Source organism: Haemaphysalis longicornis, unplaced genomic scaffold, assembly GCF_048455015.1.
Source record: "Haemaphysalis longicornis isolate Haplotype H1 unplaced genomic scaffold, Haemaphysalis longicornis Haplotype H1 scaffold_12, whole genome shotgun sequence".
In the NCBI taxonomy this organism is placed as follows: Eukaryota; Metazoa; Arthropoda; class Arachnida; order Ixodida; family Ixodidae; genus Haemaphysalis; species Haemaphysalis longicornis.
Window position 1 is genome coordinate 84,644,115 of NW_027526225.1, and position 23,530 is coordinate 84,667,644.

At 48.8% G+C, this 23,530-nt stretch overlaps 1 protein-coding gene across 1 annotated transcript in view; it reads left to right on the forward strand.

Moving 5' to 3' along the window:
- Positions 1-2,062: 2,062 nt before the first annotated feature.
- LOC144162908 (uncharacterized) overlaps positions 2,063-23,530 on the forward strand; it is a 35,788-nt gene continuing 14,320 nt past the window's right edge. The window contains exons 1-5 of the mRNA XM_077693628.1: positions 2,063-2,176; positions 2,850-2,913; positions 6,992-7,326; positions 13,147-13,285; positions 18,764-19,012. Of these exons, the coding sequence (XP_077549754.1) occupies positions 2,877-2,913; positions 6,992-7,326; positions 13,147-13,285; positions 18,764-19,012 (760 nt within the window). The 5' untranslated portion in view covers positions 2,063-2,176; positions 2,850-2,876. The remainder of the gene's footprint in view (positions 2,177-2,849; positions 2,914-6,991; positions 7,327-13,146; positions 13,286-18,763; positions 19,013-23,530) is intronic.

The following is a 23,530-nucleotide window of genomic DNA, read 5'->3' on the forward strand; positions in this document are numbered from 1 at the left end:
CCTGGTGAGCACAGTTCTTAGCAGTCTCAGGGGCCATGGCTTTGACCTAAGCCTGCTTTGCGGACAGGCATACGATGGTGCGGCGTCCATGAGCGGCTACCTAAACGGTGTTCAAGCCTTTCGTTCCGAAAGCGTTGTACGTGCACAGTAGTGTCCATTCATTAAACCTTGGTATGCTTCACCCGATCAAGCTCCCGTGCAAGTATTCGCAACTGTTTGGGAACTCTGTCCGCCGCCTGTGCGTTCGTGATGCTTCCCCACAAGACCCGTCTACAAGACCATGTAGAAAATCTGACGCAAAAAAAGCAAATCGGTGCTTTCTTTTTGATAAACGAGGAGCCACGATGCACTTCAGCGTTTTCTTGAACTTTACACTCCCAATGTGCGATTCTTCGAAGACGTAGAAGAACACGGCAAGTTAAGGTTCCATAGGATGCTGGCGTGAGAGAGGTTATCGAATGCGCGCTTGAGATCAAGCGCCGAAACGGTCTAGGGCGAATGTCTCGTGGCCTGCTTCATGACTTCCTTTTTGATTTGTAGCAATACGTCCTGCGTGCCGAGGTACTTTCGGAATCCAAACATGCATATTGGATACCATTTACCTAGCATCTGACTGGTGTTGTCCAGATTGCTTTGCAGCCTATTTAGCACCATCCTCTTTTGCCCACACAGGACGCGAGGAAAATGGATCTTCAGTGTGCCGGGGTTTTCAGCTCTAACGCTGAAGTTTTTAAGCAGTCTGTACGTGATATCGCCCGCCACTGATGCACTATTCTGGTTGCTCTCGGTAATCGACACATTCAGCTAGGAGTCGATGAAGGGCTCGTCTCAGGGCCGTACCCGGAGGTGGGGGGGGGGGGGGGGGGGGGTTGGGGGTTCGAACCACCTCCCTCCCTCGAAATCTTTTCCAGACAGCATGTAAGCAATACTTACTGTTGCTTTCAGCAAAACTACCGTCTTCCCAAAATCCATAAACCCCTCAAAAAAAATTTATGGCTACGGCCCTGGCTCGTATAGCGTCTCGATCCCCGGTAATTACCGGGGATTACCCGGTTCCTGCACGCTCTACGCTCTTGTCCGTCTTGGGGTATTTGTTCATAAGATCACTAAGAACCTCTTCAAGTCGCCGTCATAGTTGTTTAGCATCCGCGTCGCGTCATATTTTCTCCTCGCCCATCCTTGTCGTATCGGATCGCCTTGCGAGCAGACAGAGTTCCCTGAAGGGAATTCGTCGCAGAGGCTGAGCCAGTTTCATGGATAGCTGCGCTGCGTACTAGCCTGTTTGTTAATTTCTTGGATTTTCCTGCGGAGCTTAATTTTTTGCTGTGCAGCTGCCGCCAGCGTCTGGTAAGGCTGCGTCAAGCTTCCCACAGATGTGCCAGTCTTGTGTCGACACGCGGAGTTTGGTTCATGGTTGAAACTCTCTCTATGTGTTTTTTCACCAAGGCGAGTTGCTCCTCTACCATTCTCTTTTCTGGCTCCTGCTCCTTCCTAAGTTTGTCCCTGATAGTAATTCGCACTTACTGTTCTAATCTTCGCTTTGAAGGAAGCGGTGCATCTGACTATGATCTTCAGGACGCACAGGTCGGACCTCAAGTTCCCTCCCGTGTTCTGCCAAGTGACAGGTCAGTCGCGGCATATCTCTGGTAGTGCTAGTGCCCATTTGTGTGGGAGCACGGTCGAATTGTACGGACCCTTGAGATTTGTTCGTTCTCTCCCTCTTCTCGAGCAGTCTTTGTGCCCCTACGTCGTATGCGGTGCATTGAAATCATAGAGTTTTTTTTTTTATTGCGATAGTATGCATACTAATATAACCCAGCACTAGGCACCCTGAATGGTATCCGACAGGACAAGGTCCTTCTTGGTTCAGTCTGCAGAACCACGGCCTTTCAATGAAAGGCGCACTCCCCTTGCGTGCGCTCTCATCCAGCGGCCGTGGAAGTACATAGAAATTCTATGGGCAAATAAAATACAGAGCTGCTTCGGAACTGCTCAGCTGAGCAGCCAAATAAAGGAAACCATGTGTGGTGCCGATATGCTAGTAGTCCATCAATAGCACAATTGCCATCGCCGTCATTCTCGCATTCCGCGTGCGAGTAGGGACACCCTATAACATCGTGCGAATAAGGAGCGGTGCGAGCGAGGACAGCCCAAAGCAAGCAGACGCCCTGGACAGGTGAGCATTTCCTCCGTGGTACTCCCCGCATTGAAAAGAACTCAGACACGCCTTGTATGCGGTCTTTGTTTCAAAGCTGGCTTACGCGTCACTGGTTTGCTTCGGAAGTGCGCTTTTCGACCTTAAAGTGGCACTGACGTGACATCTGCTAGTTGCTGGCAGAGAGATGCATGAAGCCTCGTTGCTTCCTCGCCCAACGGAATTCACGACTGGTCGGCTGGCACATTAGTATCACAGGCCCACGCTCACTCCTGTACCTTCCCGTTTATAGCCATAGAGCAGTCAGAACGCAGTGCTACGCTTATGTGCTGTCAGTGCTCTGGCACGCAGGTCGACCTTCACCTCCTGCCGCGCTCGCTGCTGCTGTTGCTTCTGCACACACTGTCATAGTGCATCGCACGGGAAGAACCATCGGGTGACCACGCAAGTAGGGCTGTTCTGCGGCGTCTTGCGTCCATCGCGTCAGGGCACCGCACAACGGCGCCCCGTGGTCGCGTTGCGTTGCCGACTGGCGTCCTGTGGTGTGTTACTTAGTAGTGACGAGTAGATGAAACGACGCACCGTCTGCAGCTTCGCGTTGCGCTGTCGGTGTGACGTACGGCCTCTGTGAGCGTGTAAAGTTTCCGTGTTGCTGCCTGTGTACGCTGCTAAGCATTCTGTCTTTCTCGCTCAGCTGGCTGCCAGCGGCGGGGCGTGTGAAATGGCCAGCAAGCAGGGCAACAAACAGCCTCTGAGCGGTGAGTACGTCCACGAATTGTTCCTTTTTCTGACCTCACTTTTCCGATGGATGAGTCATTCCAGAAACGCATGGGTTGACAGAACTTTTCTCCAGAAGAAAGGTGATGCCAAAGAGCCGACGAATTACATTAGCAAAAGCTTGTTGTCTAATGCAGGCTGCATTTTTATTTGCCAAAGACATGAGTGAATAAAATAAGTGCCAGTTGTGTCATGGGTGGCCACAAATTTACTGTTAGTTGAAGCACACCGCTTAATTGTCACTTGTTATTTTTTGTATGCCATATTTCTTGCACACAGTCGGTGTTGTACGTGCCGGCAATCTCATGTCTCATTTGCTTTCCTGCCTTATTCACACTGAAAGCTGGGCCTGTTGGTTCGTCCTTGCCAGGCAGGAAGTGCGCTTCACGCACTTGACAACCTTGTCAGGGCAATGCCGACTGCCTTTTTGATGCCTTTTGAGTACTTAAGCACTAACCACATGGATCGTTTTGCAAGCGAAACAGGGAGTGATGCGAAGGGTGACGAACTACTTCTCGCCGCATAGGGAATCGTTCATCGCTTCTCCCATTTCTGGCTCGCCAGAAAATTTAGCTTTTTGCCCGGAAGTGGCTTGGGTAACTGGCCAGTAGGAGCGCCATTTAAGGGGTGCAACTTCCAGCCTAGGAAGAAAATGAGAGGAAGGGGCTAGCAGCGTCCGAGAGAAGTGAAAACCTCAGCTTTCTATTTTGCACCGGTGGAGACACCCGTTACAGATCAAGCAAATGTGCTGGGCCAACACTTTGAATGCACATCCAGCTCGGCCCACAACTCAAATACTTTTACACAACATGAAACATCTGGGGAAATGAAAACTAATTTAGGCAACAGATGACTAGTCACACGCCTCTCAATTCTCTTCACCAGAGCTATTGGTTGCCCTTTGAATGCTTGAAGCTTCAGCCCCAGGGGCAGATATGTGCCTACTAGTTCACAGTTGCATCTGCCTTTTAGCACATCGAGAGGTTACCTGACTTGAAAATTATTTGAATATCGCCTTTGTCCATGGGGTAAAAGAGTGAAGCTGGCCATAACTTTCCGAATGAGTTCAGTTTAACTTTGAACAGAATGCACCTAAATGCTCTGCCCTGGGGTACACCATTTTCCTGGTATATATGTTTTTGATACTGCTATTGGCTGCCCTTTGAATATTTGAAGCTTCAGCCCCAGGGACAGATGTCATATGACTCGCACTATGATCCACAACCCGCTCATGGACACTCTTGAAACAGGTCTGGATTTACTTAACAAGACAAGGGTGGTAGACACTTTCCTAGGGCTTGGAGGCAAACCATTGTAATCGCCACACTCAAACAGGGAAGAGACTCCTCACTGCCTGCAAGTTACCGCCCAGTAGTTCTGACCGTTTTTTGAAACACGAATACTAGAAGATGCTTTCACAACGTATCAGCCTTCAAATTCTATGTCAAAGAGGCTTTTATTCACAGGCAACACTGCCTCTCGGTATTCTTTGTCTTAGCAAAAGCAAATGATGCAACTTGGTGCTGTGATCTGCTGCAGTGGCTAAGCTAAGGCTTTGTGCTGTCGTGCCCAAGTACCCGGTTGCTCAACCCAGCCGCCAAAAACGAGAATACCTGTGTGTCGAGATTTTGGTGCACATCACAGATACCCAAGTGTTCTAAGTCAATTTAAATCAATTCGGAGCCGTCCATTATAGTGTGCCCCATAGTACTATCATAGCTGCGACACTTAAGCACCTTGGCTTTGCCATCCTCCTCTATTAGGAGGCCTTTTGTGTATAGGAATTCATGCTAAACACAATAGAAAAGTAACCTTCCAGAAATAACATATAAGGTGAGGACTGAGACAGCATTATAAAAAACATATATACCAGGAAAATGGTGTACCCCAAGGCAGAGCATTGAGGTGCATTCTGTTCAAAGTTAAAATGAACTCATTCGGAAAGTCATGGCCAGCTTCACTCTTTTACCCCATAGACAAAGGCGATGTCCAAATTATTTTCAAGTCAGGTAACCTCTTGATATGCTAAAGGCAGATGCACCTACGCACTAGTAGGCTTGCAAAGTGTACAGAGCCAAATTGTTTTAAACTGTATATCCTCTAATACCCCTGTCACATGGCCAATCTAATGTCATTCAAGGGGAGTGACGTTAGCTGTTAATGACATTCGGTTTGGCCGTGCGGGTCTACACGGCGAAACAAATGTCATTTGATAGTGATAGCGGGGATGATTAGCAAGCTCGCAAACTTATGGTTCAATTGCGTGTAGAATGTTTTTATATACATAATAGATTTTTAAAACTGAACAGATAATTCTTTCTTTTTAATAAAATGAAGGAAATCACCGTTGTAGCTGGCATAAGTAGACATCACAAGCCGAGACAAGTCCGCAAATAATCTGTATCAGGGTACCGCGCGCATTGAGGATGAGATTTTTTGTTTGTAGGTACTTGTTGGAAAACAATATGAAAAAGAAAATATAAGTTTACTCACAGTTTTTAGAAACCACATGCTTTGGTTTATTACTGAACTTCCTTATCTAGTGATGTGCCATTGCTGTTGAGGCTACTTATTTGACTGCTGAATGAGCTGTCGAACCTCAGTTAGCTGCTAAATGCCATTTGCCTTAAATGTCATTCGGTATTCTCATGTAGCACCGAACTAATGACAGTTAGAGCGAATGACATTTACTCTAAATGTAATTAGATCTGTCATGTGACAGGGGCAATAGAGTACGTGCGTGTTATTTTCGAGAGAGTGTGGCATCAGCCTAGAGCCTGATGCAACTCTGCATGCTGTGGCGTTCTCCATCAGGGGAGAACATCGGCTTGTGGGTGTGCTGGTGCTACACAAAAAGTTAGCATTCATTCTGCACATAAAAAATTTTAAAAGCTCCGCCTCACCAATTCCTTGGTGCCCAAGAAAGGTGCCTTTTTAGAAGCCTGATAGTGTTTCCTATCATTGCACGGCAAAACCACCAGTGAACGTGCTTGACCCAGTGTTACGCCTAGGGCTTCGTCTAGCTTCTGGGGCTTTCCGCAATAGTCCTCCAATTCAAAGCCCTTACACGAACTCCCGAGTACCTTTCGCGCACCGCTCACGCCGACGCCGGCGGGGCCTAGTCCCGAAGACGTCGTGAACGTGGGTGGGATGTGGAGGCTCTGCGCATCCCGACCTCCCACTCCCTGCTGGCCATAAATAAAGTCTTTCTCTCTCTCTCTCTCTCTCGGAATGTGTTCAGTGGTGCCTTGAACACCAGCAGGATGTTTACTGAGCACTACTTTATGCCACAAAGGTGACATCAGCGATGAATCACCCAAGCAGTGTTATTGTGAATGACGTCTCATCCGCTCATTGATTTTCAGTGCACCCGTCTTCTTTGGTTGTCAGTACCTGTGTACCAGTAAAGTACAAATACCGCCATTTTATATTTGGATGGAATTTTAGTGACATTGCACTCGGCTGTCATTCCTGCGTGGACCTCCGGGCAAAGGATACGTAGTTCTTCCGTCCCCAAAACTCGCTGCTGGTGCAGGGTGGTAGCTAATAGTTCAGCGATTCGGTGAGGCCTTTTCTGGTTGTCTGCCCCATCTCGGCTGTACCAGGGAAAGCGTGGGCCGTGCGAGCGTGTGAGGGAAGCGCCCAATGGGCAGGGTTACTCAGTATGCACCAGCTACCAAACTCTATGCATCAAAAGCCGCTCCGTAGTTGCCCCCCCCCCCTGCGCTGGGGGCAGGAAAAGGGCAACTTGGCTATCCTGAAACCTCTCGGCCGAAAGTTGCAGTAGTAATACTCAAGCGCTTGCTGCTGCTGCTATAAGCTGTGAAAGAAAAACCTTGCAAATGTTACCTGATTTAATGTTTCCCAATGGGAAAAGCAAGCTTTATTTTGTCGGGTTGTGTAATTAAGTAAATGCTCAGCAAAGTTAGTTCTCCCCTAGATGGCGTGCCAATTCGCTTGCCCCTCAGCATGTTCTGAAGCGGAGTTTGGTGCATACTGTGGGGCGCTGCACAGCGGGGGTTGCCCAGTGACCTCCTCTGCCCCCCTCCGCCCGTGCAGCGCTGGAGCAGAAGATGCTGGAGTGCTCGAACCTGTTTGAGAAGAGCTTTGTGGCTGGCCCGAAGCAGAGGCAGCAGCACCCGCAGCAGAAGTGGGCCGCCCCCGTCGTCGCCCCCACTGGCCCCCTGGTGCCCCCCGCATACCGGGAGCTGGAGCGGCGGGTGCTGGGGCCCCGGGGGGACATCGAGGGGACCCTGGTGTGCTCGCTGTTGCTGGCCTCGGGGCTTCCGCGCCCCACTCTGGGCCGCATCTGGGACCTCTGCAGCCGCACCCGGCCGGGCAGCTTCACCCAGCGCGAGCTCCACGCCGCCCTCGCCCTGGTCGCCCTCGCACAGGTACCCCTCTTATGCATAGGAGAAGAAAATGAACGAGGCTTCTGTTTGGAAGCCGAAACGTCTTTTTAGCCTTTTAACTAAACCTTTGGTCGGTGATATCCATTTTCTTCTACTATGTATCTTTCCCCCGACCAGACGAGTTTTCGTCAAACCTTAGATTTCATTTCTTTTACCCCTCTTATGGCCCGGGGAAAGAGGGGACCTCGCTACCGGTTCGTCCTGCGAGGGGAAGCGGACTAGTCGCGTCTGCGGGGGCATGCGACACGGGCTGTGGCCTCTGAAGCCCAACACTGAGTCCCAGTGCAAAGCGCGGGTGGACTTGTAAGTTCAGGCCTTCACTGCTTGCAGTCGACTGGCAAAGCATGTACAGTCGAACCTCGTTATAACGAAGCAGTATTGGGACAGCAAATTAGTTTGTTATATCCATTATTCGTTATAACAGTAGAGGTAAAAATCGGCTATAACAAATCGACAGTCTGGCTCGCGCGAAAATACTTGATACAGAAATGCATTTTGTGAGGCCTTGAACCCAGTATACACGAGGTAACCCGTACCTTTCTCCTTGTTGCATTTCGCACTCAATAAACCGGAACATGAGTACGTGGAATTAGAACAGAACCGAGTTCACTTGACGAAACAGGACTGTGTCCTTAGTTATGTGATGAAGGATGTGATCTTCGTCTGGTGGATACTCGCAGCACTGAGCAGGGTGAAGTTTTCCACATTGTCCGTGAACAAAAGGCCTTTATACTTCTGCAGTTTAGGACTGCGGGGGGTTTTTCCGATTACCTTCTCAGCCTCCTGGTCAGATATTTCTTCGTTATTAAATCCGATATTGCGCAGCTTTCACAGTTTCAGTTTTCTTATAAAAGAATAAGTGTCATTGAAATAAAGCATGACCAACCAAAGTCTGTATTTAGTTCGCTATAGCTGATAATTCGCTATATCAGTGGCTGTTATAATAAGGCTCAACTGTAATAACCGCAACCCTCAAGTTGTAAATACTCTTTGTGCCTGCAAATTCAGTTTTTTCTTATCAGCGGCGTCTGGCTCCTCCTTCGTACATTGACACTGCCGAGCGGTGAAGGGCAAGGAGCGTCTTTCCGAATGTCACACTCCATAAATGCTCGCGCGGCACAAGGGCACAGCAACTCTTATTTACTGCTAGGTCTGTCGGCCTGTGTAGTGCGCACGTGCGTCGGGGTTGTTAGAACGAGAGTTCATGCAGAGTCAGGTTCGACTGAACGAGGCATTTACGGATCGTCTCTGACGCAGGCGCGGAATAAAGGCAGAAACACCCAGCAACATCAACGCGCACCAAAATAGCATGGGTGCTGGCGGGCTCCGCCGACTAGTGTGGGTTGCGCCACAAAGGAACAACGTGTGCACAAGGCCATGGACACCACTTACCATATTTTTTCGAATATAAGGCAAGGTATTTTTTTTCCGAAATCTGTAGTCTCAAAGTCATACCTCTCCTTATGTTCGTGACTGCCTTATAATTGAAGAAATACGGTGCTGCCTCACACGAAACAGAAAAAGGCTGCTCTTACACAAAACAGAAAAAAGGCTCCACTCGGAGCTTTTGCTACAGAACAACATTCATTGTCTGCCCCTTGGGCACAGATCACATACATACAACAAATGAATGCCAGTGAACACTAAGAATGCCAACTCTAAGGCGAAGCCTAGTCATTACCCGGGCAACGTTCTCAAACAAACTTCAATGGGAATTTACGCAGACACGACTTGTTGGTGAAACAAACAGTTGGTCGAAAACACTCGGCAAATGTCAAAAAAACTCACCTCGGAGCTATAACCGAACAGAAGGTGTGGGCTGTCCTCGCCAGGGTGCAGTTTTCTCAGAACAAAGGAGGGCTTGCTGGACTCCCCATTAAGTACTGTCCACTCCTTGAGAAACGTCCCACAATAAATGCCAATAAGAGTTTAAAACTTGGACATGCAACGGTCTCGCTGGGTAGCTCGTTTGTGCACTTGGGCCCCGTAACTTGTGACGATGTTTGGGCCATTGCATCATTGCTGAGCGCACCTATTTGAGTTCTGCTACACTTCTTCCCCTGAGTGACCTCTGGGATCAAGCGGGGGGTGCTCCCTTTCTTCCTGCTGCCGGTATGTGAGAATGTACCACTTGCCTGTCCAAAAACTGGGCTGCGTTCATGCCCTCTTTCCCACAGCTGCGCCAAGACTACCTCGTCGACGTCGTGTGCCTGAGCTTGGTGAGGGAAAAGAAAAAGTGCACACGGATGAAAAGAAATAGTGTGTCCCATCTGCTTTGGCCGAGGCTGAAGATAGATTGTAATAATAGTGGGCAAACAAAAAATAAATGGCATTTGTGGCAGCCAACTTGCTGCTGTGGCTCAGTGGCTAAGGCGTCGTGCTGCTGAGCACGAGGACGCGGGTTCGATTCCCGGCCGCGGCGTCCGCTTTTCTGATGGAGGCGAAAAGCAAAAACGCCCGTGTGTTTGAGATTTTGGAGTACGTTAAAGATTTGTAGGTGGTCAAAATTAATCTGGAGTCCTCCACTACGGTGCGCCTCCTCACCTGTGAAGCGTCGGCGTGTTAAAACAAAACAATCAATCATTTTGTGACAGCCAGTGACTGAATCAAAGCCACTCAACCAGATTTTGCTATCGCAGTGACCTTTCCTTTTTTAAAAGCCACAGTAAAAACTGCGTATGACTCTGTGTCAGGTCCAAATGTTGCCACGGGGAAATGGCAGACTTTTCAGGTCCAAGGAAAGCTGCATTTAAAGGCCAACTGCAGTGAAATTTCATGGCGGCCAAATTCCTTTCTAACTGACAGTAAGCGCGCCATGAAAAAAGCGTTAAATACTTGGTTAATAAATTGCACGCGTTTAAATAGTAGCTTTGTTGCAACTTTGCTGCTCCGGCTGGCACCGGTCTGGCTCCATTTACCGTGCTTCTCCCAAAGCGGTTGACAGCTGCGACTTCGCTTCTGCCCGCTTCTCAATTCTGGTTTTAAAATCGTCTACCGTATTTACCCGCATAATGATCGCACCCCTGAAGTTCGTCATAAAAATATTACTTTTTTATTTCCCGCGCAATGACCGCACCGTGAACTTGCCGCAGCCATATGTCGTATGTGTGCCAAGTCTAGACGACGACGGTCGTGCTTACGTTAGTTTCCTCCTTTTTGAAAGCGGACATGGCTACGTTATTGCCGCGGACTTGATAATATTAGCGATATCGGCATGCGTGAGTTCATTATTGGTGCGGAAGAAACTCTCATTAAATGTGCATAATGTACTCTCAAAACATTTTAAAAAATGCGCTTGGCTTGCTGTGTCGGCAGCCGTGTCTTGATGTCCCACACTGTGACAGCAGCAGCCACTTATTGGTCGACCTGTTCTCACCTCACAGCGAACTCGTTCCGGCATGTTCCGTAATTCCGTAATTCTGGCGCGTTCCGTAATGAAAAAACTGCATTTTGCATCACTCGGTGGTCATTCGGTGATCGGTGGAGTTCTTATTATGTTTTTATTTGTTTTGTTTAATATGTTCATGAGACTTATCGTAAACATTCTGACCTGCAATTTGCGTTTTCTGCGCTGAAACTTTTTCCCGAAAGATTTACCTCGCGTAATGATCGCACCCCTAACTTTGTGTCATGTTTTCGGACAAAAAAGTGCGATCATTACGCGAGTAAATACGGTACTTGTGTGCTGGTGGCGTATTTCAACTATTGTATTATGTATGTTTTAGCCTTTTTAGCCAGACTACACCAGGATAGGGTTCTGGCGGCTTTTCAGTGAAGTCGAAGCAAGAAACGCCTCAAGGCACTTCCCTCACTCTTTGTATGTGTACAGACTAGCCGGTAAGTTAAAGCCGCAATTGTTACCAGCAGCCAGACATGGTGTACATAAGGTCGTGGAAGTTGGTATCGGTATGATGAATCAGATCAGATTCATTGTAGTTTCAAGAAGCTGGCTTTGCTATTGCTTGTTGACCGTGTGAAAAAGAAAGTTTAAACAAAGATTGCGCGGAATATTTTTTGTTATGTAATTTGCATCTGTGTGCAAAAGCATTAATTCCTTCATGCACCGGAGTTTTTTGTTTTTCGGATTATCCAGATTTTCGGTTTTTTATTTATTATACCGTTTCACAAAGCTGCGACAACTTTCTTCAAAACTCGCCCAAGCGAAACTCCCCTCGGCGCAGGTGCTTGTTTCGGAGATACGATAAAGTTCTTGTCGTAAGGCAATCCTGGGATGATATCTTTATCGTGCGAGGAAATAGATGGGGCATGTGGCAATATTTTTGTGGGGCTCTGTACATTTCCGCGTTATTCTGTAAGCAGGCCGAGCGATGGAGTAGCAGAGAGTCACAGAGTGGAGGTTGTGCACAGAGATAGCCAACTTAAAGGGACCCTGCAGCACTTACCGTTGACTACTCGGAATGTATTTTGGGGTGAAGTCCCAAAAATCTCCTCCCGCAAGAATTATGAAAATCAGTTCACTATCACCGAAACTACGCGTGATGAGAAATCGCGCATAATCGTTCCCTCTCAACTCGACCGTGGCCAACGCGACGAAAGCTGCGCGCTCTGTCCTGGAGAGGGGGGCGGCTCGCGGTGTTCTCTTTGGCGGCCTTCGATATATCACAAGCCGGGGAGTGTTCTCCTTTTATCCGCAACGCGAAATGGTCTATTTCTGGCCTGGTGTCACAAAAAAGCAGGCATGGCTGTCTGCTCGAAAGCGAGCGCGCAGGCTGGTAGGGTGTTTTTGAAGCAATAAACGCTTATTGTCGAATGGTCTCGTTGAAAGGGGAGCATTGAGTTCGTCACTCAAGCTCCGGGTTCACTCAAAACACAAAAGAAACACCAAATATATACGTACAGGTTCAGGCATAGAAGAGGCTGGTACACAGTGCCGACGACAGCGGATCGTCACAGGAAATGCCAGAACTAAGTCGCGAAGTTGACCAGCGACAGCCAATAGGACAACCATGGCCTCAATGACGTCGTTTAGGCCATGCCAGGGGTGCATAATAAGAAAAATTGGTGAGAGCGTGGTTGGTTTTCCCGTGTCTTTCACAGCGAGTTGCGTGCTCACCGCTTCACATGCACACGTAATATTTGACTCAGGTATTCCTGGCAGTGTAATCTGAACGTCGCGCAGATTTACTTGCACTGCTCAAAGAGCGTTGCTGGGTCCCTTTAACTGCCTTTGCAATGCTGGTTGCGTTGCCTTGGAGGCGACAAGTGGAAGTGAGGTGTGCCAGCTTCTGGTGGCTCGGGGGTGCTTCTCCTTGTGACTCCCGCGACAGCTTGTACGTATGCTTTGTAGGATCGAACATGCAGCCAGTGCGGTGGAGTGGGAAGGATGGGAAATAGAGAGAACTACAGGCAGCTAATGGTTTTGGTACAACGAGCAAACATGACCACAGGGATGGCTACAGCACCAGGTACGTGTGAAGGCCGTGTGAGGACCTGTGAAACCGGTCCGTGGTGTGCACATCGGCCCAAGCCTGAAGTTTGCGAGTGGTACTGACGAGGTGCTCCACATTCTCAGCCAGTTGAATTAGTTTTCTTGCTTAGACTGATTGCTTATGTGACAGTCAGTTTTTTTTCTGTTGGGTGGGGGGGTTGGTATAAACATTGTTTGGGAGCAAAAATTTAACCTGCGGCTGTAACCTGTGGGCGTGTTTTGGAAAAGGGAGGCGTTCCGCTTGTCTGTCAGGCGTGCATTGTTTGTAAGGCCACTCGATGTCCTCCCATCACTCCGGTGGGAGCCGAGGGCTGTCCCGGGCACTGATGGTGTGCCCCTGGGGTGGCATGCAGGCAGGCCACGCCCCCTCGCTGGAGCTGCTAGCCCGGCTGCCCCAGCTGCCCGTGCCCGTGTTCCCCCCCTGCCCGCCCAACGGCAGCAGCAGGCCATGGCCGCCACCGAGCCAGCCGCAGCACCCCGCTGGGCCAGCAGGTACGCTCCCACCACCAGCAAAGGTGTTTGCGAAAGTCTCCTGCCAGCCCTTTTCTCCCTGTTCCTACTGCTGGAATGTCCGCCATCCTGTGCACTGCATTGTTCGCGGGTCACATCCGGGAACAGAGTTCTCTACTATGATACGGCGGCTGTGTCGTGTGCTCCTCCACAGGTGCGCAGGCATAGGGTATTCCTCATTCCAGCTTGGCCTTTACCATACTGTGCCCTGCTCCATTATACCCCTGTCACATGGGCCCTTTCAATCATGATTGAGTCGATTCAGGCCAAGCTCAATCCAGATCAGGCACTGCTACACGGCAGTTTCAATCAAGATCTAGCCCGATCCTGCGATCGATTCTGGTTTCTCAAGCGCGATTGGATGAAAGCAGTCATACTCTCGTCCCCGCTGACTAATGGCACAGAAGTTGGCAATTCGAACTGACGCCACAAATTGTATCAAGTAACTTTACCCAAATAATCGTGTGGTAACATTTATATAGTTACGTATACCTATGATGGCACAAAGTTACCAGATTCCAGCCACAAAGTAGATTTTTGGCGCCGTCTGGCATACGTGAGGGCAACCGGTGCAACTTCTCGATCGGGATTGAAACATGCCATGTAACAGCAGTGGTGCGTCGAGCGTGCTCGAAATGTGAATCGCGCTTCTCTTCAATCCGGATTGAAAGTGCCCGTGTGACAGGGATATTAGCTTCTCTTACAGCGAATCTGCCTGCCCCTGGCCCTTGTGTTCCGGGAAATGTCTGCGCACTGAGATCCTGGTAGAGAGAGGAGGAGGGAATGATTGGAGATGGACACAGCTGCAGTAGAAATGTACGAGTGTGGCTGGCAAGATGCAGCAGTTCTGTGCACGCCCTGGGGCTGCGGCCCAGTGTTTTGTTTCCTGATGGGTGCAACCCTATGAAACAAACGCTTTTGCTGGGTGATCCACCACCCTGTTGTTACATGGTGCCACAACAGCCGAGGCAGACTGTGAGGTAGTGGAACGATTCGGTGTCCGCAAAGGGAGAGCCCGCACAAGCTCCACGCCACACACAGCCTTATCTTCAAAGATGGGTGATCGTGGTTCTGTGCTCTGCAGTCCACATCTTCGTCTTTGTGCGACAATATAAACGATTAAGCTCGCCAAATTTTTTGGAGGAATCATCCTCTGTAGTTTTTTGGCTGTGAGCATCTATGCGTACGCAGAAACATCACTGTGCGTAAGCTGCAAAACCAGCCAAGAGAACATTACCATTGCATGCCACCAGACACTGCATCAAGCTGCGGCAGGTAAGGCTGAAGTGCTCTGGGCTCTCAGGGTGATAGAATTATTTATTTATTATTATTGGTAAATGCTGCAGTCTCTTTTGAGTCTCCGGGTGAACTCCAGGCAGTCTTCGTGGAGAAAACTCGATTCTGTGCAGCCGGTACCAAATGGGCTCACCCGAACCAAATCCACACCCTGCAGATAAAAGCTATGGCCTTTAGAACAGGGCTGCGTCTGTTTACAACAACGCGCACCCGTGATAAAGCGACCGGAGAAGAAAGCGAAGCTCACCGGTGCACACCTGGTGATGGTCCGGGGCGACTTGACGCACTTTCGCTGTCCATACTAAAGTCTGACAAATCGAAGTCGTCTTCCGTGTCCGGGCTTCTACCATCATGAACAGATTCAACAAGCTCAGATACATTGGAATCTGTCGAAATTCACCGTTCGCGTGAAGCATCGGCAAGCGGCAGCGACGCCTTAAACTGAAACCACGTGAGCTCGTCTCCTTGCCGGTGAAGGACATTTAAAAATCCCCCCCGTGTCAGAAAAACGCAACTCGAAAGCGAAACTGGTAAAATACTTCCTCCTTTACCATTTGGATGACAATAGCGGTCCAGAAGCACTCTGAGAGTGCCGAAATTTGAATTTGTATTCATCGATAACATACTATCGATGGGAAGAGGTGCGGTCATGAAAGTGTTGGGCGGTACGCTTATGCATTGAGTTCTATGGGAGGCCTACCGGTGGCCAGGGAAACCCCTGTTGCATCCAGTCCTGCACTGTACTTACATTGTACGTGGCCTACACTGTAGTTCAAACTTCATCTTCACAGTGCAAATATAATGGGACAAAGACGGGAGGAAAACACAGGACACGCACTGTACCAACTAGCCCGGTTTTCTACGTTATTTCAGTTAGTTCAAACATATTTTTTGCTTCAAACAAAACATAATTTTGTGTATCTGAGTTCAGTTAAACACCTATACCATTGCTATTTTGAGCTTTGATGTACTCCAGATATATATTCGATGTTTTCAGGCAGTGCTGTTCGATTTGAAACTAAGTCAAATATCGTTATTCGCTTCGATACTTGAAAGTTTAGAGTATGAACACAACCAGCTCAAAGCACATTTTTGTGGGAGTGTTCCCACGCATTTGCTGCATTGCATGCATTCTTGTTCTTCTGTCGTCATGGTGCCTTTCTTGTTGTCATGGGTGGCTCGTAGTTTGTCAGATGGAAACATCGAACCGAGGTGGGCTCTGAAAAAGTTGGAGATTGCTGTGGTGGTCGTGCCTGCTTGCTTGAAATAAATGCTCATCACTGACCCTCCCCCCTCTTTTGTCAAAAGAAACTTGATGTTTTTTTGTGTGCTGGCTTTTTGGTCTTCTTATAATAAGGGATCCATCAATTGAACTTTGCAGATGTAATGGGCAAGCTGGGCATGTCAGTGAAGTTCATAAGCGGGTGTAACGGTAATTTTTTAGGTAGTGTCTATTATCACAGCAACCGTGAGAATTACCATCAGAAATTTCTCACAGCAGTCGCCTCTGATTAGCTAAACACGCCACCTGAAGATTCTCTGGAACAAATACTCCCTAAAATCTCATTCCTACAGCTGGTCCTGTGGCGTTGTGGTATAGTACTTGCTTTTTAATACGTAGACCCAGGTCCGAGTCCGGAATAGATGTTTTTTTTTTTTTTTCTTTCTTTCAGAGCATTCGAAATTTTTTAAGTTTTCACTCATTGGGGCTTTGCTTTTTTATTCTGGTTATTACTATATCAAGATATCGACGCACACGGCTTCTAGAATGGGTTGGATTAGGTTTAAAGGGGCCCTGAAAGGCATTTTGAGCACACTAAATGAAGTAGCGCAATCGTTAGATTGGGTCGTCAAGGTCATCTGGGCCAAGTATTACTCTTTTACGCGCAGCAGAAAGCTCACACTTTTGTTGCAAAGTTTGTCGCTTTTTTCTCACCCTTTCCTTCGTGTTTTTGGACGCCGCCATCTTCACATGTCTACAGCATTGATTCCCAGATGTTCGTCATGAGCTAGACATCCTGCTATTGGGCGGCTTTTTCACGCACTTCCGGCAAAGAGATGAGTCGTCTGCTCAGCATCGACTCGCCGGCTGATCTGCCAGGGGAGTGTCGGGGTGCTTGAACATTTTACGACAAACGAAACAAGTGTAAACAAACGCTTAACCGTTCGTATTGAATGCAACACGGCCATAACACGACATGGATATTCTCTGACCGGAGTACGTTCCATAAAGAAAGTGTTCAAGCCCCGTGGCACTTCTTTCGTGCAATCGCAGAGAACGCCCTGAGCCGAATGTCCGGGTTTGGCGGATACATTTTTTTCCACTTCAAAACAATCCAGAGATGCGTTTCGAACGAACACAACGTCACAACATGCGTTGCAAGTCTGAACCGCGATTGACAGACGATGGGTTGCCTCCTCCTGCCCATCGTAAATTCGGCACTCACCTCGCGCGCGGTTTGCGGGGACGAACAGCAAGTCACTTAACTCTGGCGCGCAAGCCGAGATGGCTTTTAGCCATGCACACTGCACATACCCCATGTGAGGTTGAGTCGTACGTCTCTCGAGAAAGATAATCCAGACCATGGGAAGCACTATCCACCCGCAGAAGCACAACGTCGCATTTCATCGCGAAACAAAGGCGTCCACAACACACACACAATCGCCTCCTGTAATGCCAAACGCATCTCACACTTCCTAATGGGAGTGAGTGGTACGCCTGCAGTGCCCACATGTCGCGAGGTGGGGCCCCGAGCTGAACCGGGATCACGCAACCGTAACTGACTTCTGGGGCGGTTTGTGCCTTGTTGCCAAGGCAACCGATGTTTGAGATCGTCAAAGAAAGGCGCTCGCTCCAGCGTAGAAAGCTCAGAGCCGCGCCGGAGCATGTTTTGCCAACGTTGCCGCTCTCCACCACGCGTCGCCCCAAGCTGAACTGGTCACATGATTGAAGCGTTTTGTGCACGGGTTCTGTATCGGTTTAAAATGTCTTTTTCACATGGCGCCGGCAGGAATTACCACCACCGCAAAATAAGTCCTGGCACCAGCGGGGCCACATCTGATACAGCGCTTTTTGGATAAACTGTGCGCGGTGCATGAAAGGGACCGAGCGCAAGATCCTCCCCAGCGGCTGCGAGTTCGCCGCCGATTAAAAGTCACGTGCTGCACTGCAGCAACGCACACCGCGAAAGGGCAAGGCCAGGCCACCGCACACGTGCGGCCAGATTTTTCATTCGCTTATCCATCCTTGAGCGGAGTGCGGAATTCATGGTGTCAACAAAACTTGCCCATAGCAGACGGCAGTCAGAGGAGCGTAATGCGGAAGTACGTCACCGCTGACTAGCGCAGCATCATGGGAGGGAGTGCTCGCGCGCCGTCAACAGTTGAAAAGAGGAGGAAACGCGGCGCGACGATAATGCGCGGTTTTTGATTTACGATTTCTCAGCTAATACTCATCGCTTTAACAAAATTCTTGCGGGAGGAGATTGCTAATACATTGTCTTATTTGGTTACATGTACATCCATGCATCGGCGGAAGGTATTTCAGGACCCCTTTAATATAGGTTGTGTTCTGTGTTGTTGGGCTGGGTTAGGTTAGGTTTGCTGCAGTTGGGCTGGATTAGGCTAGGTTATGATGCGTTCGGTTAAGTTAGGTTACGTTAGGTTCGGTGAGGTTAGGGTATGTTAAGTTACGTAGGGAGCTATATCTATTCAGTGAATTTTAGACCAGCCGCCTTTTAAGAAACTGCCGTGAGAATTTCCTGGAGGTAATTCTCACGGCTGCCGGGAGATTAGACTCAGCCATTTGTTTATTTTCTCTGGGTCAGAGTATGCACGTGAAGGCACAGAGAGGGGCAAGTGTGAAACTTGGAAATTGAAAGGTGTTTGAGGACTTTGTTTTGCTGGGCTAAAGCAGTCGTGTGGTGGGAGCTGGGTGAGTGTCACGTGAAAGATCCCGTGGTTGTAGCCTTGTACTGTCGTCATCATCATGATAATCATCATCAACATTGTCATCATCCTGTCTATGCCCACTGCAGGGCAAAGGCCTTCCCATAGATCATCCCAGTCATCCCTATCCTGTGCTAACTGTGACCAATTTATCCCCGCAAACTTTCTTCGTTTCATCCTGCCTTGCACCGTGTTTCCCCCTAAACCACCTCCCAGGTGACGACGACTTTGACGACTTCAAGTCAGCACCGAGCAAGGAAGCAGCAGCAGCAGCAGCAGCAACCAGCCCTCCCAGCACGGACATCGGTCAGCCAGAGGAGGACGACTTTGCGGACTTCCAGGCTGCATTTCCCCCTTCCTCTCCGAGTCCAGCACCGCCGCCAACTGGGGACCGGTACAGTGCGCTCAAAGACTTGCTGCCCACCCAGGACGTACCATCGCTGGTGCCATTGCCTCAGCACTCAGGTGAGTGTCTGTTGCCCCCTTTGTGGCACATTCAGTGCTTTAGGGATTCGTGCTTACGTCAACGTTACTCGGTGCGGGCTCATGTCATGGTGTGGCAGTAATGTCTGCTTGGCAACGTACGTAGGGGGATCATGGTTGAATATCAGATCTGTCTGCTCGTCAGATGGGGACACGGAGCTGAACTCGGGAAACGCGTCACATTGCAAGAGAAAAAACAGCAGGTGTGGCGTAATGGCGTAAGGTGTGGCGTAAGAGTGCGCAGTGCGCAGTCGACCTGTTCGGACGTGCTTTTCTGGTGCTCCGACAACAGCGTGTTTCTGCAGTGAAGGACAGCGAAACGGCAGAGACAGCGGAGGACAGCCGAAGCTGAGTATTTACCTGCACGGTTTCTTTCTCGTTGTGTCGGGGTTTCAGCCGAGATGGCGCGTAGAAAGCTGGTACAGTGTAGTAGCTGTCCGCGGCACGTAGACGCAGAGGAGTTTCAGTGGGATGGCGGCGAGGCAGACGAAGGGGCAGGTACGTGTCGGTTATGCGTAGTGGTGTCGCGGCTAGAACGCGTAGAAGCAGATAACTCGGGGTTAGCTAAGCGGGTTGCAGAACTGGAGGCAGCGCTAAGTAACGAACGCGATGAACGGAGGGCCGTTGAGGGAAAGTTAGAAGCAGCTGAGAGGAACCTAGAAAGGAGCGTCATTTCGCCAACAAATGACGACCACCTCGGCCCATGCAGCGAAGCGGAGGCATGCGCCGAGGTGACACCGGGGGTGGAAGTAACGAAAGGCAACAGCTACTCCCACGTGCTGCAAGATAGGACAGCAAAACCAGTCGATAACCCGGGTACCAGTAAAGAGCGGCACGTGGCAGATGATAGCGTGGTAATCATTGCGGGTGACTCTAACATGAAGAGGAGCGGCGCTGCCATAGTGGAAAGGGTAAAGGGGGATAAGCGTGTGAAGGTGGGGTGTTTCCCAGGTCAAACGATGCAGACGGTGATGACTGCAGCGAAGGGGCAGCTGGCCTTGTCTAGTAAAGCTAGAAACCTTGTGGTGATTGCCGCGGGGCTTAACGATGTTCTAAAGGGAGAGGAGGGTACACTTGGCCAGGAGATAGCGAAGGGGGTAAAGGACCTGCGGGCGACGGCCCCAAATGTGAGCATTGCTGTCTGCACCGTGCCGGAGGTGATGAAGCAGGGCGTGCACACCGAACGGGTAGTACTCGCTGCTAACAGCGAGATCGTGAGGTGCGGCAGGGAACTTGGGCTTGAAGTGATAGACGTGAACAGGGTAGTGGGCAACATCGGACATAGGCAAGCTTTTCAGTGGGACGGGATTCACTTCAGCCCCAGGCTAGGAAACGAGGTGGGGTGGCGCTTAGGTGGGAGAGCGGTAGCTTTTTTAGGGGGCCCCGCGCAGCTAAGGAAGGCAAACTAGGAGACAAAGGGGAAGCAAGAGACACATGCACACTCAACGCGGGGAGGCAGCCAGGCCTAGAGCTAAACGGAGAACCTACGGACGTAACTGAGAGCGTTGACAGAAGCCATTTAAGTGGAAACAATGGAGCAAACAACTCTGTAAACGGCAAAAACAGACCCCGTAAGCGGAGAGGGAAAAACAAATGCAATAAATATTTAATCAGCTACATAAATATGCAGGGAGGCAGAAAGCCAGATAAGTGGGTGGAAATTCAAAAGCAACTTGAACGGGAAGGAATAGACGTGTACGCATTAGCCGAGACTCACCTCCGGGACCTAGAAGCCCCACCTATCATAGACAATTATGTCTGGGAAGGTTGCAACAGGACCACAGGAATGAAGAAAGGGGGAGGTGTTGGCATGCTCATTAAACAAGGGACCGACTGGCAGAGAGTGCATGAAAGTTGTAAAGAGCATCTATGGGTTAGAGGCACCATAGAGGGGAAAAATACATGGTTAGGAGTGGTGTATCTGTGGACCAGAAGTAGTGCTAAGGAAGAAAATGAGGAAATGGTAAACTGTTTGAGAAGAGATATAAACGAGTTCAAAGATTCGGGCGAAATAATCATAGTTGGAGATATGAATGCCCATATAGAAGGTTTGGATGGATACACAGACCACAACGGTTCTCTAGTGATAGATCTATGTCAGGAAAACCGGCTTGTAATAGTAAACACGGAAAGCAAGTGTGACGGACAAATAACGTGGGAAAGCGGTAACAGGCAGTCCAGCATAGACTACGGTTTAGTATCCGAGACAGTATACGGAAGGCTGCGGGAAATGAGGATAGATGAAAATGGAACAGACAGCTTAGGAAGCGACCACAAGCGGTTTAGCTTGCACTTTGGAGGCGCAACCCGGACAAATGCAGAAATAGGTACAATAGGAGGAAATAATTTGAATAATGAGCAGTTAAAAATCATCGCTGATAGATTGGAAGATGAAATCAATAAATACCCAGGCAAAAATAGGGATTACGATGAAATAATTGCGTTCATAAAGGGTAAGATTAATGAAGAAAAGGAACGAAACCGATGGAAAGGGAAGAGAAAGCCGAGAAGCTGGTGGAATAAGGAAATAAAAGAGGCTACCGACCAGCGAAGAAAGGCGTCGAGAGAACATAGAGAAGCAAAAAGAACTAGTATGGAACCGGAGGTAGTGAAGGAAAAGTGGGATGTCTACCGTGGGAAAAAACTAGAAGTGCAGAAAATGGTGCAAGCGAAGATCAAGCAGAAAAGCGAACAATGGATGGCAGAAATACGGAAGAAGGACAAAAGCGCATCCAAGAAGTTTTGGAACCATGTAAAATCACTAAGCTCAAAAAACGATAACTATCAAAAATTCCTGATTGATGAGGAGGGGGAACATTTAGAAGGAGAGCACGCGTTGGCGCATATTCATCGAGTGATTAGTGAGAAGTTTAGGATAATAGTGGTAGGGAAACCTGCACCGATAACATCAGCGCCACAAAAGACTGCGGAAAGGGAAATAAGTTTGAGCAACCTTGATTGGAAAAAAGCAGAGCAAAAGGTTTCCCCTCAGACAGCAGTGGGCCCGGACGGAATACCAATGCAACTGATAAACCTACTTGGACCTAAAAGTAAGGAATCGTTTATGAGGGCAATAGATAAGGTAATAGAAACCAAACAAGTACCAGAGGACTGGTTAGAAAGTAGGATGAATTTAATATATAAAGGCAGAGGAGACAAAGCCAGTATTGAGTCATACAGACCACTCACAGTAACGTCAGTGGTGTATAGATTCGTAATGCAGGCGATAAAATCAGAAATTCAAGCATGGATGGAAGAAAATGAAATACTTGGGGAACTGCAGAATGGATTTAGACAAGACAGGCGACTGGATGACAATCTGTTCGTGATAACGCAATGCATTGAAATTGCGAAAGCACAGAATAGACCACTATGGATTACGTTCTTGGACATTAAAGGGGCATATGACAACGTAAACAGAGAACGGCTGTGGAGAATGTTGAAACTCCAGGGATTAGATGACGAGTTAGTACAGTTCCTTATAGCAATCTATAAAGACAACAGAGTGCACCTTACTTGGGAAGGGCAGAAATGCGCCCGGCAGGTCAACATCCATCGGGGACTGAAACAGGGATGCCCTTTGAGCCCAATACTGTTCATGCTTTACATGGCAGGGTTAGAAAAGAAACTGGAAGAAAGTCAAGTAGGGTTTAGCCTAACCCATATGCTGCAAGGCGAAGTGGTACCACAGCATATTCCGGGAATGTTATACGCAGACGACATTGTTCTTTTAGCTGATAACCAAACCGATATGCAGCGGCTAATAAATATTTGCGGCCAGGAAGCCACTGACCTCGGGTTAAATTTCGGTGCAGAAAAATCAGGAATAATGGTTTTCAATGACGCTACCACCGACGTAGTGTCTATCCAGCAAGGCGAATTACCTAGAGTCAAGGAATATAAATATTTGGGAGTGTGGATAAACGAAGGGGATAGCTACTTAAGTACTCACGAGGAGCAACTTAAGGTTAAGGGAAAGCGAAACGCAGCTATAATGAAGCATAGAGCTCTGTGGGGGTATAACAAATATGAAGTAGTAAGAGGAATGTGGAAAGGAGTAATGGTTCCGGGTCTCACGTTTGCGAATGCTGTACTCTGCTTAAAATCAGACGTTCTATCACGCCTTGAAGTAAACCAGAGAACGGTAGGACGTCTGGCCTTAGGCGCGCATGGAAAAACAACTAACGAAGCAGTTCAGGGAGATATGGGCTGGGCGTCGTTTGAAGTTAGAGAAGCTCAGAGTAAAATATGCTTTGAGATGAGGTTGAGGGCAATGGACCAACGAAGGTGGGCAGCTAAGGTTTTTAGGTACCTATACTTAAAAAGCGTGGACACGCAGTGGTTAAGAAAGACTAGAAGGCTAACGATGAAATACGGAAAGAACAGTGGGGAATCCAAAACAGCCAAGGTAACCAAAAAAGAGGCAAGGCAGATTGAAACGAATAAATGGAGGGAAAAAATGGAAGCCAAAACGTCGTTAGAGATGTACAGGGCTGAGAA